This window comes from Somniosus microcephalus, chromosome 7 (assembly GCF_052327205.1).
Source record: "Somniosus microcephalus isolate GS21.2 chromosome 7, FLI_Smic_1.0, whole genome shotgun sequence".
Lineage (NCBI taxonomy): Eukaryota > Metazoa > Chordata > Chondrichthyes > Squaliformes > Somniosidae > Somniosus > Somniosus microcephalus.
The window spans coordinates 176355212-176369389 of record NC_140993.1 but is presented as its reverse complement, the minus strand read 5'-3'; the positions used below and the strand labels follow the sequence as shown (position 1 = coordinate 176369389).

Below are 14178 nucleotides of genomic sequence, written 5' to 3'. Positions count from 1 at the left end.
CAAGAAACTTGCTGGGAGGGAAAAGGTCAGAAACTGTGGGGGTGGGAGGAAGGTTAGGAACTTGTTGGGTAGGACAAGGTCTTAACCCGCAAGGGTGAGCTCTGTTCTGTCTGGAGCAAGGCAGTCAGAATGGCTTGAATTACACTTTGCAAAGTACTTGATTACTTAGACAGGCAGGATCAAATTACATATTCCAGATAAACTGCTGGGTGTGTATTGTCCTCCAAGGGGACCAAACAGAAATTAGGTCTTGTCCTCCAAGGGGACCAATCAGAAATCTGGTGTTGGAAATAAACACAACCATTTTCTTATCATTATAGAAAATCATGCAGAGCTGGTGGCTGAATTCCTGGTGTGTGCTCCCAGTGGCAAAGGTTCCCTGATAGGGTACATTTACAATATTGTGCTCCCATGTGCGTACATACTACTCCATTAATCTCTCCCATAGAACGGGACTTTGTGATCACTGAAGATGGCCATAAGTTAGAGAATGAGAGTTAATGCAACCAATTTGTATCTTGTTACTATAGGTACAGTGGAAAGATTGCTAATACAGTATAACTTGAAATAAGTCGGAAAGGGAGTTCCCACCTGCAAAAAAACACAAAAGCACTAAAGTTAACTTCAATGAAACATGTTAATCTTTGCAAGATGAACTAAGAAAGTATTACAGTTGTACCTGCAATTTTAAAGTTTTTTTTTACAGTAATTAAAACTTGGAAAAGTGAGAAACTAAACTGGCTTCCTTAAACTAAATGTATCATTTAATTTTCCTTCCCTCTTTCAAATAAGCATTTTTCGCATTCCGAAAGAGAAGCCAATAACTGACAAAGAATGCGAGAAGGTTTCCAAATAAACTATTCACACTTTTTGAAGTAACCTTTAATAAAACTACTCGAGCGCTGCTACTCCGAGCACCGGGTTCGCGCTGTGCCTGGCCCGGCCGGCCCGGGAGCGCTTGCTCCGATTATCCGGGCCGGGCCCTGCGGTGCGTGTCCCCGCCCCGGGCTCGCGCCTGCTCCCGCCCCGTGCTTGCGCAGCGCGTCACTCCGTCACCCTGCCGGTGTTCGGGCGGAGCGCCACATCCGCCACAAGTTGCTGCCCAGACGTCAGTTTGTCCTTTCGAGACCGCCGGCAGTCCCGGGAGCTGCGCGGCGCCCAATCCCTGGAGCGGAGCGAACCTGTTTCAGGTAAGGTGGCGGCCGGGCCGTGCTCGGGACCCGCTCCTCGATCCCGGACTGCTCGGCAGTGCACGCGCCAGCCCAGCCCGGCCGCGGCTGCAAGCTCCGGGCTCGAGTTTGTTCCACTCTCCCTCTCTCTTCCCTCCCCTCTATTTGCACCGTCCAGCCTCTCAATGCAAGGGGCGGCAAATCGGCCTTTTAAGCCACGCACTGTCTGTGTGTGTGTGAGCGGCCCCCAGCCCGAGTGCTGAGAGAGGTGAAGGCGGTCTGCAACAAGATGGTCGGTGAGAGCTGTACTCGTGACACCCCGGGCACGCTCGGAGCGGGGCGCGATCCTGGCTCTCTGCAAAGGGAGGGATGCATGGGCGGATGGTGCAGTTGGCGAGGATGGTTTCTACCCCTTTTATTTCAGAAAGGAACGGTGCATTCAGGAGAATTGACTGGAATTCTGCCGTTCCCCTCGAAGCTTTGCACTCTGCGCAACACAGCCTGTCAGTGCACGTACATGATCAGCAAAAGAAAACCAACCATGCACTTTTATTCATTAAAAAAAAAATTTGGAGTTTGCAATTTTAACAATTAAAATTCGCTTTGGATTTTCCCTGTAGAAGTGATCAGAAAACGAATTAAAGTATGTGCACATTACAGATGGCGTTTCAACAAAAAAATGAAACGTTAATTTAAGATTCGGTGCATAAAACGTAACCTATTTGCAGTCATAATGTAATATCAAAAGGATTTCTCACTACTTTGTAAAATTAATGCCCCAGTAACCTGTCGGACATGATTAATGTGAAACAACTGAAATCCAAAGCAAACCGGCGGAGAAGCGCGGCCCAGCGCGCGAGCCCGACACGGACGCGGGAAGCGCCGCCAGTGCACATCGCTGTTTGTGGCATGGCTGGAAAGTGCACAGTGAAAGCAAAAGCCTCTTCACATGGGGAAAAGCACCACCGTATGGCTCTAGTACGATAGCAAAATACTGCAGATGTTGGAAATCCGAAATTTTGAAGAAGGGTCCAACCCGAAACGTCAACTCAAATTTCTCTCCACGGATGTTGCCTGACCTGAGTTTTTCCAGCATTTTCTGTTGTTATACCTTATGGCTCTAGCCTGTTTTACACAATGTGCATCATGAGTGGAGAGTGAGAGCCATCAATGGCTCAGAAATTGCTGGGGAAATGAATGGCGAGTTCAGGGCACCAATTAATGCATAAAAACACTACTGTTTGTGGCAAGCAGAGATACGCCATGAGTTGCGAATTGGCACAAATTGCTGGACGATTTGCACTATTCCACCGTTAGCCTCGCAAAATCGGGAGCTCGCTGTCAAATCTCCCCATGAGTGTCAACAAATTGGGGAATTTGCACCGTAAATATGAATTAAGCACTCCGCAGACATTTGGGGCTGCTATTTCATGTCGTAAGGACCCTGTTAATAACATGGGCCCTGAATTTGCGGCCAGCGGCGAAGCGAAGGCGTTCGCTGCTGACCCTGAAGTTAGCTTTGCACAAAGATCCCGCGATCTCTGCGTCGAAAATTGCGGGTTTTCTGACGTAATTCAAATCAACGGAAGTTATGGGGATTCCCAGTGACGAGCTGCTGTGACGTCAACAAGCTTTCTAAACAGCCAATCAAAGCGCAGAAACTTTTTTAATGTTAGCGAGCGCAAAACAAAGATTGGGGCTCTCATGGGGAATAGGCAAGTCTGAAATAAAGATGAACAAACTTTTTTAAAAGTAATTATTTTCAGTTTCTTAAAAATTTGAATTTTTATTAACATGGCTAAATTTGACACTGCACAAAATTATAATTAGTTTTTCAGGGCCATAACCTTTGTTTAGCAGTCAGTAAGCTGTTAAAACCCCAGTTACACCTAATCCAAAAGGGTCTAACTTTTAATGGGGTATTTAACAGGGTAATTAATGCAGAAGAGACAAAGTTTTTGTCATTTTACATGATTTGAGAGATTTCACTGATTGCTGGCTCTGTGGGGTGGGGACGAGGGGGCGCACAGCGCAGCCTGTGAAGGAGCAGTGATTTCCGCATTAGGCTGCACATGCACTAAATCCTGAAGTTACGGTCAGTTTCAAAGGCAAAATGACAGCGAACGCTGCCAGTTCGCTTTCATCAGGACCGTAAATTCCAGGCCATGATTTATGTTCCTGACAACCAAAACTCAACATTGGAGGCCCAGAAAGGGAACAGTTGAAACTGGAGTCTCACTCCTGCGGATAGTAAGTTGTTCCTAGAGGTTTTATTAATTTTTAAATTTTTTCCTTTTCCTTTCTATCTCTTTTTTTCTTTCTATCTCTTAATCTAATCTTTCTCTCCCTTTATTTCTCTTTCTGTATCTAATTTGACTTTAATTCACCCAATTACCGTCTCTGTCGTTTGCTCTGTTCCGCATAAGAGACTAGCGTGCAAAGTTAAAGCACATGGGATTGGGGGTAAGGTACTGACTTGGATAGAAAACTGGTTGGCAGACAGGAAGCAAAGAGTGGGAATAAATGGGTCTTTTTCCGAGTGGAAGGCAGTGACTAGTGGGGTACCGCAGGGATCGGTGCTAGGACCCCAGTTATTCACAATATATATTAATGATCTAGACGAGGGAACTAGATGTAATATCTCCAAGTTTGCAGACGACACAAAGCTGGGTGGGCGTGTGTGCTGTGAGGAGGATGCAGAGAAACTCCAGTACGATCTGGACAGGTTGGGCGATTGGGCAGATGCATTATAATGTGGATAAATGCGAGATTATCCACTTTGGTGGCAAAAACAGGAAGGCAGATTATTATCTGAATGGCAATAGATTGGGAAAAGGGGAAGTGCAACGAGACCTGGGTGTCCTTGTACACCAGTCACTGAAGGTAAGCATGCAGGTGCAGCAGGCGATTAAGAAGGCAAATGATATGCTGGCCTTCATAGCGAGAGGATTCGAGTACAGGAGCAAGGATGTCTTGCTGCAGTTGTACAGGACCTTCGTGAAACATAGAACCCTGTTCCTGCCTTCTCTCCATATCCCTTTAGCCTTAAGAAATATATCCACTTCTTGAATATATTTAATGAATTGGCCTCTACTGCCTTCTGTGGTAGAGAACTCCACAGGTTCACCACTCTCTGGGTGAAGAAATTCCTCCTCATTTCTGTCCAAAATGGCCTACCCCTTATCCTTAGACTATGACCCCTGGTCCCCTTATCCTTAGACTGTGACCCCTGGTTCTGGTGAGACCACACCTTGAGTATTGTGTGCAGTTTTGGTCGCCTTATCTGAGGAAGGATGTTCTTGCCATGGAGGGAGTGCAGCAAAGATTCACCAGACTGATACCTGGGATGGCAGGAATGACGTATGAAGAGAGATTGGGTCGATTAGGCTTATATTCGCTAGAGTTTAGAAGAATGAGAGGGGATCTCATTGAAACTTATAAAATTCTAACAGGTGTAGACAGACTAGATGCTGGAAGGATGTTCCCAATGGTTGGGGAGTCCAGAACCAGGGGTCACAGTCTAAGGATAAGGGGTAAGCCATTTAGGACTGAGATGAGGAGGAATTTCTTCACCCAGAGAGTGGTGAACCTGTGGAATTCTCTGCCACAGAAGGCAGTAGAGGCCAATTCATTAAATATATTCAAGGAGTTAGATATATTTCTTAAGGCTAAGGGGATCAAGGGATATGGGGAGAAGGCAGGGACAGAGTACTGAGTTTGGATGATTAGCCATGATCTCATTGAATGGTGGAGCAGGCTCGAGGGGCCGAATAGCCTACTCCTGCTCCTATCTTCTATGTTTATGCTTAAATTTAATTGGTTAAGGAGATAGACCATTGGATCCGACATTCATGAGGTCCCAGATGCCCTGTTGACATCGGCGTACAGTTACCTATTTGCATTTCCAGCAATTTGCTGCGCAAAAATAATACAATTGCCGTTCCAGCAATTTCTGGGCCATTAAGTTGATGCATATTGTAATTCGCTGCAATGGCGGTATTGACCACCAACACCATGTTAGACCATTGTGCTCCCCAATCCTCCACGAGCGAATTTACGCCACAATTCACTGGGAAAATTAATTAGAATACACCGGAGAGAGCATAGCAGCGGATTGTGAGTGGCACAACCAATGGGTGGTTCATTCATTTTAAATGTTGATTTCTGCGGAAATTTCAACCTTTTACATTGTAAAATGAAGCATTCTGTGAAGCATTCTGTGGGAGTGTAATGTCAATTATAGTTAAAGCAATAACCTACTGAACCTCTAATCCTCTAATATTGTTTTCAAAATAGAGTTGGTTGAAGTCTTTATAAAAATTGCATTTTGTCTCTGCTGATTGTAACTTGGACCAAATCGTTATTAAATCATAAAGGAATTCACAAAAACACAGCAGTGCTTAATTCTATTCGATTGCTGCCTCTAGCCAACATTTATTTATATTTGGCAGAAAATTACTAAAAGATATAAACGGGGACAAATTTTGAATAAATGTTAACACAAGAACACAGTTCTGTAACTCTCATGCTGTATCTGGCTATGGCTGGAAGCTATGGATTTTGAAAAGAGCAGTTTACCCGTGATTAACAGCAGAAAGTGATTTCAGAAGCAATGCAGAAAACATTCACCCTAAGAAGCAATTTCACAGTGTTTCAAGGATTACCCTACAATTTTTGATTACAGTATCTAGCACTTGAAGAAATAAGTATAAATAATATTGGCATTGGCAATCTGATCAAGAAAATTTAGAACTATTATAATGTCCAGAAGCAATATTGCCTCTTTTAAACGCGTTCCTGTTATGATTCCCATATACTCAGTTGGGTCCGATTCAAAAGCCTGTGGATTCAAATCTCAAACTAGGATTTGAGTACATAATCCAAACTGATAGTTCAGTGTCGTACTTAGAAGCACTGTCCTACAGACAACTCACTAAACCAAGCCCTCCACTGCCTATTTAGGTGTATGTTAAAGGTCTTGTGGCACTATTCAAAAAAGAGCAGGGAATTCTGAGCAATATTTATCCTTCAACCAACATCACCAAAACAGATTAACTGGTCGTTTATCGCAAACTATGAAATCCTGCTGTGTGCCAATATAACAGTGACTTCAAAAGTAATAATTATAAAATGTTTCTCAGAGATGTGATGAGGTGTTATATAAATATTATTATTCCTTATATATCTCTGCAAATTATCTTTTTTTAAAGATTTAGTTTAACTCCAAGCAATTTGCATTTTGGGAAATGACTGTCGATGTGTTGGCTGAGAGAAATTTTCCATTGCAGCATCAACTCTAAATTTTGAATGGCAACCTTGTTGGGTAATGTAACACATTTCTGCTGTTGGGTTTTAGTTGTTAACATTAAGCATTTACAAGTCAAGTATAGCATAGGTAAGCACAAGTAAAACTTCCTCTACTCTGCCTTAACCCCAGTGTCAGAAGAGCATATTTTACTGTAACAGAATTAATGTTTTCATTTTGACTCCAGATAGACTCTAGCCATTCACTTGGGCTCTAAGATTGTGGATTATTTTGTGTTGTGGACCCACACAAATAAATAACTTCATTAAGACTGCCGAAACTTATTTCTTGTTAAGCACCTTAAAGCTGGGAGATAAACAAGATATTTTTGTCTTATCGACCTTGATTTGAAGAGAATGTTCATGTATGGGCATTCTAAATTCGTCTTGCACAACGATCAACTCCTATCCCATTTTGTTACTGAGTGCTTCCAGTGGAACAGTTCTCGCAATTCCGTACTTGAGCTCAAATCTCTTGCAGCCTAGTCCACTCCTCTTATCACCCCCAGCACCCCTTCCCCTTCGCCCGGCACCTTCCTGTCAAGCGCAGGAGATGCAACACCTGCCCTTATACCTCCCCCCTTCCCACTGTCCAGGGCCCCAAACACCCCTTCCAAGTGAAATAACAATTTACTTGTACTTCTTGCAATCTAGTATACTGTATTCACTGCTCACGATGTGGTCTCCTCTACACTGGGGAGACCGAACGCAGATTGGATGACCGCTTTGCGGAACACCTCCGTTCAGTCTGTAAGGGTGACCCCGAGCTTCCGGTTGCCTGTCATTTTAATTCACCGCCCCATTCCCACTCAGACCTCATTGTACTCGGGCTCTTGCATTGTTCCACGGAAGCTCAGCGTAAGCTCGAGGAACAGCACCTCATCTTCCGATTAGGCACTTTACAGCCTTCCGGACTCAATATCGAGTTCAACAATTTCAGATCATAACCTCGGCCCCCATTACATTTTTACTTATACTTTTTATCCACACCTTGGTTTTGGCCCTCCCTTCCTTTTTTTCTCTCCCACATGGCAGCTGTCTCCCATTTTGCCAGCGCATTTCACACCTAATCTAGAGCTGTCTTTTGTCTCCACTAGTCCTATCACCATCTCGTCTTGTTTTGAATTCTTAATGTCTCTTCACTTCTCTTTTGTTCTCTCCCAGCCCCCAAACTGGCCTTTTAATCTATTTCATTTCCTGTGCTTTTTCAGTCTTGACAAAGGGTTTCGACCCGAAACGTTGACTCTATTTCTCTCTCCACGGATGTTGCCTGGCCTGCTGAGTTTTTCCAGCATTTTCTGTTGTTATTTTGGATTTCCAGCATCTGCAGTATTTTGCTATCGTCTCTTGCAGCATAACTGCCCCATTATTAGATTACTAACAACAGATTACTGTTTTACAAGATTTACATGCGTGAAATTGGTCCAAAGTTTTAAAAAAAAAGTTGCCCTTGCCCAAATCTCGTGCATGTGCAGTTGGTGCAAATTACATTTGCAACTTTAGTAAACTGGCCAGGATTTTCCTGATGTCATGGAAGGGCTATACCACCCAGCAATAATGACCGTCCACCATCATACCTAAGATAGTAGACCCTACCATAGTGCCATTGAGCTGGTTGTGTTGCCACCAGTGATGAGATGTGATTGGAGGTACCTCAGGAAACCTCTGCAGTAACACTGGTGCTGAGTTCGTATTATGTGGAAGTACACAAATTACTGTGCTTTTTGTTTCTATGTAAACTTTCATGACATTTTATACCCTACCTTATATAATTGTCACTTATTTCATGGAGATACTACATTCTCATGCTATGACACTTTTGCTCTTGTATTTTTTAAGGGAAAGGAGAGTAGTACTTTGCTAAGACAATATTAATAGTCTTTCCTTTGTCACTAATTCATTTTATACAATTTATTTGTGTAAGGTATGGTATAAAGAGAAAGTATATGGAAGACCCATGGGGTATATGTCCAGAATCATGTATCATGAGTTTGAGGGACATTAGTGGCATTGGAATGGGTATGGGGAGATTGACAAAGCCAACAACATTTTTTAGGGGAGCAAACATATTCTCTTCTGTCCCAGTGGTTGCACCTAAGTCTGTATCTTATTTGTGGTGCTGACTGTAAATAGCATGAGTTAGTTGTTCATGTATTATTAGGTCAATCCATCATTGACTGAATATAAATAATGCCTGAGGTAGTTCATGTGTATTCTGTATACAATAAAAGTATATCCTAGAATGATACAACACAGAAGAAGGCCATTCAGCCCATCGTGCCTGTGCTGGCTCTTTGAAAGAGCTATCCAATTAGTCCCACTCCTCTTCTGTTTCCCCATAGCCCTGCAATTTTTTTCACTTCAAGTATTTATTCAATTCCCTTTTGAAAGTTAATAGGCCGGACTTTGCACTAGAAGTAACAGTGAGGCTAAAAATGATTTACCGTTATTTACATGGAAATCAGACAGCAACTTCCAGCGACTGCACATGTGTAGTTAAATGCGGAAATCAGGAAGTTGCTCTCCGTGATGCTCTGCTCCTCCAAAAGCTGCGTTATACCGAGAGACTCGCCATTCAAATAAATTGAAAGGCATGAAGTTGCTGTTCTTAACCTGATGTATACAAACTAAACTCGCCAGAAACAGTTAAGGCTTGTCCATTCCAGTGTAAATACCCTTTTAGCGGCATGCTAAGGCTTAATTATTGCCAAACAACCTCTCTGGCAGTGAAAATTCCTTTTGGATTTTAATTATTATTGGAGATTTAATAAATGTAATTTAAAAAAAAATTTTTTACTGTTTCTTTCTGTCTCTTTTATCTCTCTCTTAATCCAATCTTTCTTTCATTTTCTGTACCTGATTTGGATTCTAATTGACTCTTCCTGGTTCAGAATCTGTGCTGCTCATTAACAATTCTTCAATCTGGTTGCTTGCCCTTTTCAGAGGTACCAGATGCTCTGTAGAGGGCGCTGCGCCATTTGGATGGTTGGCTGAGAGGAATTTCTAGTGCAAAAGCCCATAGAAAGTCTGCGGGCAAGTGACCGCAAAATCCAGGCCATTATTGAATCTGTTTCCGCCACCCTTTCAGGCAGTGCATTCCAGATCATAACTCACTGCATAAAAAATGTTTTCTTCATGTCGCCTCTGGTTCTTTTGCCAATTACCTTAAATCTGTGTCCTCTGGTTACCAACCCTTCTGTCACTGGAAACAGTTTCTCTTTATTTACTCTATCAAAACCCTTCATGATTTTGAACACCTCTATCAAATCTCCCTTTAATCTTCTCTGGTCTAAGGAGGACAATCCCAGTTTCTCTAGTTTCTCCATGTAACTGAAGTCTTTCACCCTGGTACCATTCCAGTAAATCTCCTCGGCACCCTCTCTAAGGCCTTGGCATCCTTCCTAAAGTATGGTGCCCAGAATTGAGCACAATATTCAAGCTGGGGCCTAGCCAGTGTTTTATAAAGGTTTAACATAACTTCTTTGCTTTTGTACTCTGTGCGTCTGTTTATAAAGCCAAGGATCCCATATGCCTTTTTAACAGCCTTTTCAATTTGTCCTGCCACCTTGAAAGACTTATGTACGTACACCCCAGGTCTCTCTGTTCCTGCACCCCTTTAAAATTGTACCATTTAGTTTATATTGCCTCTCCTCATTCTTCCTACCAAAATGCATCATTTCACACTTCTCTGCATTAAATTTAATCTACCATGTGTCTGCCCAGTTCACCAGTCTGTCTAGGTCCTCCTGGAGTCTGTTACTATCTTCCTCACTGTTTACTGCATTTCTGAGTTTTGTGTCATCTGCAAACTTTGACATTATGCCCCTTTTAACCAAGTCCAGGTCATTAATATAATTCAAAAAGAGCAGTGGTCCCAACACCCCTGGGGGACACCACTTCACACTTCCCTCCAGTCTGAAAAGCAATGGTTCACCACTACTCTCTGCTTTCTGGAATATGTAAAGCCTAGAACAAAGCAGACTGATTTAATATGGGAGGTTATGGGGGTCAGTCATAGTCAAGTATTAAAATAGCCAATTTAAGATGCCTCTTTTCCCATAAGAACCATGATTAATGCTGTCCAGTTGGGTTTGGGGATTGCACATTCTAAATACATCTTATTTATTGCAGAAACTTTAAATTACTTTGTTCCTTTTCTAATCCTTTTTTACCAGTTGCTTACAGTGCACAATGGGTGAAGTAGTGAAATATAATGATGACGAACATAAAAATGCATTCCTGAAGACCTTGAACGAGCAGCGATTAGAAGGAGAGTTCTGTGACATAGCCATTGTGGTGGAAGATGTTAAGTTCCGAGCCCACAGATGTGTTTTGGCAGCCTGCAGCACTTACTTCAAGAAGTTGTTTAAAAAACTAGAGGTTGATAGTTCTTCAGTGATCGAGATTGACTTTTTGCGTTCAGATATATTTGAAGAAGTACTAAATTATATGTACACCTCTAAAATCTCTGTGAAGAGAGAAGATGTGAACCTGATGATGTCTTCTGGACAAATCCTCGGAATAAAATTCTTAGATAAACTATGTACTCAGAAGCGTGATGTGTCTCCTCAACAGAATGCAGCCCGTCGCAAAAGTCGATACCCCTACAGTATAAGTGCTAAAATCCATCGACCCTCAGTAAATAGCACAGACGAGGAGATAGAAGAAATTGGAGATCAACTTGAAGGCCAGTCAGAAGAGGCAGTAGAAGAAACTGTATCCAATCAGGATGACGCAAAGACCCAAGCAAATGGCCTGCGGGTTCAGGAAGCCATTTTAAAAGAACTTGGAAGTGAAGAAGTTCGTAAAGTCAATTGCTTTGGTTCAGAAGTGGAAACCATGGAGACAAATGAGCCGAAGGATATGACCCCCCAACCACCTCCAACTCTTGCTTTCAATGACAGCATGAGCGGAGTCAAGGAAGAACAGCCGCCAGGCTGGACAGCAAACGCTGATGTGAAATTTGAATATTTGTTGTATGGGGATAGGGAACAGTTCAGCTGTCAGACTTGTGGCAAGACTTTCACTGATGAAACACGTTTGAGGAAACATGAGAAGTTGCATTCTGCTGATCGACCATTTGTGTGTGACATCTGCTCAAAGGCCTTCACCACGCAAGCTCACTTGAAAGAACATCTCAAAATTCACACAGGTTTCAAACCTTATGGGTGCGATGTGTGTGGAAAATCTTTCATTCGAGCTCCTGACCTAAAAAAACATGAACGAGTCCACAGTAATGAAAGACCCTTTGCATGCCACATGTGTGACAAAGCCTTCAAGCACAAGTCTCACCTGAAAGATCATGAACGGAGGCACCGAGGTGAGAAGCCATTTGTTTGTGGTTCCTGTACCAAAGCTTTTGCCAAAGCTTCTGATCTAAAGAGGCATGAAAACAATATGCACAGTGAACGCAAACAAGTGTCTACAGGTGTGATTGCTAGTGAGACAGAGCAGTTGCAAGCTGCAGCAATGGCAGCTGAAACAGACCAAAACCTGGAAAGTATAACCTGTAGTTGAGGCAAAATTAATTTAGTGCTAGTTTCCCATTTTCCCTTTTGTTTTTGTAAAGGGCTTCTGTCTAATATAGATGACTGCATTAATAAATGTGACCCTTATATATTTTGTCTTTAAATTCTGTTCCTTTTTACAATTTGTATGAAGAATCCTATTTTTTTTCTCTGTCTCAGTGTATATAATCTAATATATTTAGGGTAAATTGTTGCACTGTATAAGGATTTAATAGTAGGGTTGGCCACTTGGGATAACAGGATAAATTACGTAATTGAACATTTCAAGTGTTATAAATGCTTTAATCCTTGTATGGTGCAATAATGTATTTGTGGCATACTTTGAGTGGTGTGTTACAGCTTTTTAAAGTTTATTTAAAAATAAAGTTGCTTTTAATGTCTTGGCCTGCCACTGCAGTCTCTTTGACTATATTCTGTGGTAGCAAATGAGCCAATTGCATTAGAAGTCTTTAGGAATAGGATTTAAGCATTTGAATATTTTTGATACCTATTCTTTTGAATGGACACCTGCCCACAGAAATGTTGCTAATTTAGTTGGAGCAATTTTTATGCCTGATTTTTAAGCATTCTTAAAAAGAAAACAATTACTCTTGATGTTTGTTTTTTGTACCACTGTTCCTTTTATCTAAGTTTCTTTAAGGGAAGCAAAGACAACTTTTGTATAGCCTATATCACATGTTGGTCTTACTTTATACCAGCTAATGGTGCAGAAGGCATACTTTGTAACGTATGCGCAGACTCCTTTCTACCACATATTCTATAATGGTAAAAGAAGATGAGTATCAATTAATGTTTAGTGCTTTTAACAGAGAATATGATGTAATCAGATAGATTTGCATACAGTATCTTCCTTGTTAAATTAAAGCTTGAGCTGTGGATTTGGATAAATAGCAGCAGAACCTGACGACAGCAAGGCTCCTGACTCAAAAAAATACTTGCCATATCCCTAAAAGAGCTTTGGAACAAAATCTGGACCCCTAGCAACTTAACAATGGAGCAATGCATTCCAATGATCTGCTGCTCTTAACACTTTGTCTGCACTTATATTAAAAAAACTCTCCTTTTAAAGCAGCTATCTGATAATTCTTATGGTAAAATTTTAGATGGATACTTGCCTGTAAATATTTTTAATTAAAAACTGAATAATTGTAAAATTTACTGTTAGTTTTGAATTCAGATTAAGTTGTCCTGCCCAGCTCAAAGTTTAGAAAATATGATTAAAATTTTCATACATGTATCGGACACATATATCAGTGTTTTTACCCTAGTCTATGCCAGTGCTCTGTGTTCATGTGTCAAGCCTGTGGTGATGTTATGTAAGCAATGTGCTTACACTCAAATTAGTTGTCATTGTTTTGGTATGAATGTTTGGTGATCGACACAATACGTATAAATTTGAATTGGGTTATTTGAACGTATTTTATTCTCTTTTATAATTGGTTTGATCACTGTTAGACTAAAACTTCCTCAGAAAATTTACTTTTGTCTGAAAAAAGACTTTTTCTAATTAAAATGTAAACATTTTAGAATAACATTTGCCACTGATGGTTTTTTTTTCATTTTTGAAACTTGTATTTTGCCTTTTATGAATTAATTACCATCATCAAATCCCCTATCAACATCCTGGGGGTCATCATTGACCAGAAACTTAACTGGACCAGCCACATAAATGCTGTGGCTACAAGGGCAGGTCAGAGATTGGGTATTCTGTGGCGAATGACTCACCTCTTGACCAATGTTCCCCCCTATTTTTTTTTGGGTGCTCCTGACTCCTGAAAGCCTTTCCACCACCTACAAGGCACAAGTTAGGAGTGTGATAAAATGCTCTCCACTTGCCTAGATGAGTGCAGCTCCAACAACACTCAAGAAGCTCGACACCATCCAGGACAAAGCAGCCTGCTTGACTGGCACCACATCCTCCACTACCGGCGTGATGTGGCTGCAGTGTGTACCATCTACAAGATGTGCCTCCCAAACCCACAACCTCTACCACCTAGAAGGATGAGGGCATCAGGCGCACGGGAACACCACCACCTCCAAGTTCCCCACTAAGTCACACACCATCCTGACGCTGGGTCAAAATCCTGGAACTCCCTCCCAAATAGCACTGTGGGAGTACCTTCACCACATGGACTGCAGTGGTTCAAGAAGGAGGCTCACCACCACCTTCTCGAGGG

The 14178-nt window shown here is 41.9% G+C and overlaps 1 protein-coding gene across 3 annotated transcripts in view; it reads left to right on the top strand.

Moving 5' to 3' along the window:
- Nucleotides 1-13419, top strand: part of zbtb14 (zinc finger and BTB domain containing 14) — a 37224-nt gene extending 23805 nt beyond the window's left edge. Inside the window, exons 1-3 of one of the 3 annotated variants that reach the window (XM_085993242.1) lie at nucleotides 929-1190; nucleotides 6380-6492; nucleotides 10649-13419. In XM_085993242.1, coding sequence (XP_085849368.1) covers nucleotides 10665-11990 — 1326 coding nt within the window. In that variant the 5' untranslated portion in view covers nucleotides 929-1190; nucleotides 6380-6492; nucleotides 10649-10664 and the 3' untranslated portion in view covers nucleotides 11991-13419. Of the gene's footprint in view, nucleotides 1-928; nucleotides 1191-6379; nucleotides 6493-10648 lie in introns of those variants that run through there. The other 2 variants (XM_085993243.1, XM_085993241.1) reach the window with 2 other exon arrangements.
- The last annotated feature ends 759 nt before the right edge of the window (nucleotides 13420-14178 follow it).